Source organism: Numida meleagris, unplaced genomic scaffold (assembly GCF_002078875.1).
Source record: "Numida meleagris isolate 19003 breed g44 Domestic line unplaced genomic scaffold, NumMel1.0 unplaced_Scaffold951, whole genome shotgun sequence".
Classification (NCBI taxonomy): domain Eukaryota; kingdom Metazoa; phylum Chordata; class Aves; order Galliformes; family Numididae; genus Numida; species Numida meleagris.
Genome location: NW_018365166.1, coordinates 492 through 6827, shown reverse-complemented (window position 1 = coordinate 6827; position 6336 = coordinate 492). Strand labels below are relative to the sequence as shown.

At 36.0% G+C, this 6336-nt stretch overlaps 1 protein-coding gene across 1 annotated transcript; it reads right to left on the bottom strand.

The window, feature by feature from the left end:
• Positions 1-6: 6 nt before the first annotated feature.
• LOC110392088 (serine-protein kinase ATM-like) lies at positions 7-6126 on the bottom strand. The gene is made up of 5 exons (XM_021384043.1): positions 4427-6126; positions 3270-3487; positions 2368-2575; positions 1327-1440; positions 7-896 (listed from the first exon to the last, which is right to left on the bottom strand). The coding sequence occupies exons 1-5, from the start codon at positions 4595-4597 to the stop codon at positions 696-698; spliced, it is 912 nt and encodes a 303-aa protein (XP_021239718.1). The 5' UTR covers positions 4598-6126; the 3' UTR covers positions 7-695.
• Between the last annotated feature and the right edge of the window lie 210 nt (positions 6127-6336).

Genomic DNA, 6336 nt, shown 5'->3' with positions numbered 1-6336 from the left:
GTCCCTTCTGTACCTAAAGCTGTCAGACTTAGTTCAGTTTAGAATAAGCCAACTCCTAAGGGTGGGATAACGTAAGAAATAGAAATCTGAGAGGAAGGCAAAAAAAGCCACATACAAGTGTGGTGCGAATTTGTATCAGGTGAGGGGTAAGAGGGTAATGACAAACAATCATGCCAGATTATAGTGAAGAGGGAGAGAAGGGGCATTAATCCAGACGTGTTGATTCCATGGGCACGAACCAACAAAAATTAAACAGTCACAAAATAAGTACAAAGCTGCAGTTCAGTATTACATATCATCATGGCTGTCAACATTAATGTCACATAAAGGAACAAAAGTACGCTACATAAGGCTAAACACTCTGAACAGACGTTATCATTTCAAGCAGAAAGATACTCCATTTGGTATCTACTTTCAGCAACAGACGTACTCAAGTCCCTACTTAAAGAATAACAAATAAAGGACATTTATCACAAATTCTATGCAATAACACGGGTATTTGTTGCAGGAAATGTTAACCTTGCTTTGTTTAGCCTCGGTAATAACCTATTTCAAAAGTAATTATCAATTCATGTACAAAGGAAGTTTTTTTGTCATAAAAATATACTTCTTTCCTCGCAATTTTTCTTAACAAAAGTCAGCTGCTGAGCTCTACAATAAAATCTCCCTTAAGACAAATAACAGAGATAGAATATTTATTTATTACAAGACTGACTGATAGAATTTTTCATAGTTACCACATCAAGCTGTGAAATTTCTTTTGGTGCGTTTTTAATTAACTTATTTGTTCTTTTTGCATCTGTTTTTGTCAGGAGTTCATCTTTGTTAGCATTTGCCAAAGCCAATATTATAAACAAAGTGTGATGTGGGTGATCCAGTGAAATCCTAGACATTAGCTGTCAGGGAAAACAAAAAGATTTCATTATTGAAGAGCGTACAGAAGAAAGAAAATGAATTAATTAGAAACAATGAATTAATTAGAAACACTAGTTTTTTGAGCTTCTACAACTCTTCATGGGAAAGAAAGAATAGGAATTACTTAGACATTACCTCCACAATTGTAATATATTCAAAATGCATTTCTGTATCTGCAGAAGACTATTTTTATACAACAACAAAACCAATGATGTAAGCAATGTAAAAATCCCCAATCTTTTCCCTCCTAGATCCCCCCATAATACTGAGTTTGCATCACTCATTTTAATAAGCACTTATCACGTCCATAACTCATTGGGCTACGACTGCACAAAGGAAGATGCATATTGTTTAGGAGAATGTACCACTATGCCAGTTAAAATATCTTCAGGTACAAAAACGATGAATTACATTATTCAGAACTTCATGAAATCCTAGACCACCCATCATCTTGGTTCCCATTCGAGCAGCCAGCTGGTACATCAGAGGCAAAAACTTGTAAGAAGGGATTTTCTCTGCATTTTTCTGTAGTGGAGAAAATTCAGTTAAAAAGTTGCATTAAACACCAAAAAGTAATGGAATCATAAAATACAAGGGAAGGGGGAGACATTTTGGTTTGGTTTGTTAAACAGAGTAATTATTGCTGTGTGATCAAATGGCAATCCAGTGAGTGTAACAGCACCTTAGTTCATATTCCTAGGCCTTGGTGACAAATAGAGTATTTGTTGTTCTATTAGAGCAGAGCTGAGACACACTAATTCAGAATACCCCCATACCTAGATTCTCTAATTAAAAAAACAAAAAAACAAAAAAACAATTTACAATCTAGCTTAAGACAATAAACAATTGTGTGTTAAAAATACAAGTAAAGGAAAACTTACTGTTCTCCAAAGTTAATTATAAGACAAAATGAAGCAACAAATTACGATCCCTGTTATAGATTCAGATCATTCATGTAAGAATGAAGAGATACCCTGCATCGCTGCAGAAATTATAGAACCAACTAGAGAATGACAACCTTAATAGTCCCTGGTTACTGTGTTTTACAGATAGCCTAAAAGAACATCTTTTCACCCAGAAGTATGTACGAGACATATCTCTAGAACAACATACTAATGGACATTGAAAAAGACACGGGTAGTATTCAAGATATGTAAAGAGCAACACTGGCAGCAGTGAAGGATCATGAAATATGTTTCATCTTACAGACTTGCCAAATTAAAATGCTATATTAAGTTGAAATAAAATTAAAATGCAGTGAGAATGACAGCTGTCAGTGATAAGCAGCAAACTGATGAGCAGTAATGACTGGAAAAGGCAAGTTTTGATGGAAAAGTTAAGGAAATACAAAGAAAAGCATTCAGTACAGCACAATACATCTTCTAAAAACAGGAGCAGAAGATGGATTATTGAATGTAAAAGTGTAATGAGGAAAAACAGCAGGAGATGTACCTTCATCATTTCATTGACTCTATCAACTCCAGAATTTTCAAGCCATAGGGAACAGAGTCGGAAGATCCACATATCATGTTCCTCTCCACTTAGCAAACAGTTGATGTAGTTCTCCACTGCTTTACACAAGAAACGCTGACGATCCTCAGTTAGGGCATGTATGGCACATTCATCCAGCTCAAGCTCTCGCTGAACCTTCACTGTATATCTATGTGAACAAACATTATTTTTAAACAAGGAATTATTTCTCCGTGAACTGACTGGGCCGTCCCTAGTTCTGGTGCTTACCAATTTTATTTTTTTAATTTGTTTTGTATGTCAAAGCACAATTAAAAAAAAACATCTGTGAAATGGAATTGTGGAAGCTATTCCTTTGGTGCATGTCCAAACAAACCCATCACTCCAAGTAAGTACTTAGTGTCCTTTTTCTTTCTAATGATTTAATCTCAATCTTGGTATAAATGTGAATATCCAGTACAGACCATTTATGTAGGAACATCGCTTTCCAACTACTGAAGTTCAGATTTTATTTTACCACTTGCTTGCAACTGCTCTCACTAATTCTTTTAACAGTTCTATATTAAGATGAATTCTAAACTTTCACCAAATGTTTGACGGAAAAAAATGTCACACTCACTTATTTTTACTCTGTAACATTTTCTCTATCAAACAGGGAATAAACGTGAAAAGCTCCTTGACTTAGTCTTGGCCCACACCACCTTGCACTTTCCTAGACAATGTCCTAGCACAGTTCAGTAACTATAGGTAATGAGGACTACAGATTCAGCCACTGCTGTAGAGATGTGAACCATGCTGTACCACTTGCCCAGATGGACAGAGAATTAGTAAAGATGAAAACTTTAATGGCTCTGTAGTAACCACCTCTCAGTTTGAATGCTCACCTGTTTGTCTGAACTCTACGCTCCCTCAGGAGGCCAACCTCCTCCTTGGCCTTCTTCAGTAATGCCTGCTTATTTTCAAACTCTGAGGATTTCATGTAGTTCTCAATTCGCTGGTACTGATTATCTGAGAAACGAGCCAAAGACAGGAAAGCCTTTGTTTTTCCTTTCTTCAGTTCATCACTGCTGTCTCCATGGTGCCTTGCAGCAATTTCCACAGCCTAAAAGAGAAGTTACAATAATGGTAAGGCTGATAATCAGATACACAGTTGAGTACTGCACAATACCTGATCAAACTATCATCACAGAATGGAAGGGACTCCTGGAGGTCATCCTGCACAAATCCTTCAAGCAGGGTTCAAGCAGGGCCACTTGCTTGTCTGAACTAACCATGTTAGTTAAGGATGCCTCTGACGGGATATATATAAATACAAAATAAAACCTATCAGGCTACTTCTGTAGTACAACCTACTTTTAGATTAACTAGACATGAAGTTTTACAACCTTGTATCAAAATACAAAAAAAATAGAAAATAGTCAAAAAGTGCCAAAAAGAGAAGGCGATTATTTGTGAAAATAACTGATTCAAATTACCAGAGTGAAGAAACAATATAGAAAGTGAAAGAGAAAAGCAGCTAAAGCTACAGTTTTGCAGATTAGAAATAAAGAAATGTGGGGACACTAGTCATATTAACGAAAACGTTTCTGCCATGGCTAAGATTTTTTAAAAATGTCAGTACTTTGAAGCATTAGTGCAAGATTTTCCAGCACCTGGGATGAAACTGCTACAGACACAGTCATACAGTAAGTATGACCAAGTCAATTACCTGTCTTGAAGGTGAGAAGATGGGAATGGGGTGGAAGGAAAAAGGCAAATATTATAAGTCATTATCATTTCAAAGCCAATATTAATAAATGTTTCACATTAAATTCTAAAAACCATATTGTGAATACTTTATATGATTACAGTGTTATAAAATGCTATGTGAAACTATAAGGTTTGTGGGTTTTTTTGTTTTTGTTTTTTTTTTTCTTTACTAAGAATCTGTATTTTTGATCCAGAAAAATAAAGGCTGAATTGTAAAATGTACTTGACATTTTAACAAAATATTTACAACAGCATTATCTCAAAGACTGAGCATTTCAAAGACTGAATGCACCTTCTCCAAGTATTTCTGCATGATGACGGTAGGGTTTTCCAAACATGTTTCTGCTAGCCAGGTTCCACACAGCCTCAGACACTCTGTATACATTAATTTCAGGTGTGGATCATTCTCCACCTTTACGAAAGCAAATTTTAGGGAGATAAAAAAAAGAAAAAAAGAAAGCATCAAATGAAAAGAAACACTGACATATTAGGTAGGCAATTTATACTTTTCACTCCTCTAGACATAATTTAGTTGGTTAGGTCTGTTACATATAAAGCATCTACAGCGTCATTTACTCTCCACATACATAGTAGTCAATAACTTAAAATCACGTAAGGACAATACTCATTTTAAAACATTTGAAGTTTAAACAATGAAAAATAATAAAATAATAACAAAATTGAATAAAAATAAAATAAATTCAGAGTGTGTTTCCAGAACAGTTATTTCCAATATACCCTTTTAATTTGAATGACCACTGTGCACAACATAGGAAAGATCAGGTACTGCGCTATCTGCGATCGTTAAAATTTTTCAGGCAGACTTCTGTATGGAAACTTGGTTAAAAAGTGCTCTGAAAAGACAATGGAGTAGATTTCCAGTGGACTTGCCTGCAGATTGGAAACTCAGCTTTAATTCTACAGCAGGACAAGTTTCCAAAATAATCCTAGTATAGGGTACATAAAAAAGACCTCCTGATCAAGGCGGCAACACTGACTGTAACAAGCTGATGAGTATCATAGGCTGTGAAAAGACAAAACCTCCTTATATGAATACGGTAAATATAATATTGGAAGGTGAAACTAGAACGTTCTTGGACGCCATTATCTACTGATCCATGAAGCAATCACGTAAGTCAAAGGAGAACAAGCAACTCCTGATATTGTCAGACAATACAAGACAATAAATAGAATGAAAGAAAAAACACAGATGAAACTACCAGCAAAAAAAATATTAAGTGATGCATGAAAGGAGGGGGGAGAGACTTCCTCTATACAGCAACAGATTGTAAGATAGTTACCCCTGTTTAGAAATGTAACTGTAAGACATTACCTCACTGTGGAGAACCGAGTCAGGGAACATATAATTATTGTTTTTTCAAGATCAGAGAATTGAATGAAGATGAGAGTTCAAAATGAACAAAACCAAGTTATATCCTCTTTAAACATTGAGAATTAAGCAGTAAAATTTTCCTGTCACAGAGTTTTCCTGGATATTAAAAACTTATACTCAAGAAGTGACTGGACAAATTCATGGTACAGTATACCATCAAAAGGAATAACAAATAAACTACGTCTGGTTCTGGATGTTCTTTTCTACAAATCAGAGTGGAGGAGTACTCTGGCTATAGAGCTCAACTATTCTTTACAGGTTTTTATAAGAATTTCATCTTGTCCATTATCGAGACGAGGGAGGTTTCTTTTCTTTCAATTCATGTATTCTGACCTGGAGATGTGAATGTCATGTTTGCTTCACATCAAGTGGTATAATTTTTCAAGAAGCTTTCAAAAGGATCTAAAACAACTAAGATTCAGAGCCACTTGCTCAAGTTAAGTCTGATCTCATTATTTCCCGGTTTGAGGTAAGATTCCATTTTCAGAAGTACAACATAAAATTCACACACCAGGGTGCTTGTAAATGAGAGAGGATTCAAAGATCACAAAATGGCGTAGGTTGGAAGGGACCTTAAAGCCCACTGAATCCCAACCCCCTGCCTTGGGCAGGGCTGCCCCCCACCAGATCAGGCTGCCTGGGGCCCCATCCAACCTGGCACTGAGTGCCTACAGGGATGGGGCACACACAGCTCTCTGGGCAGCGTGTGCCTGTGCCTCACCACTCTGAGCAAAGAATACCTTCCTAACATCTAACCTAAATCTCCCTAAATATATATATATATATATACACATACATATATATAAACA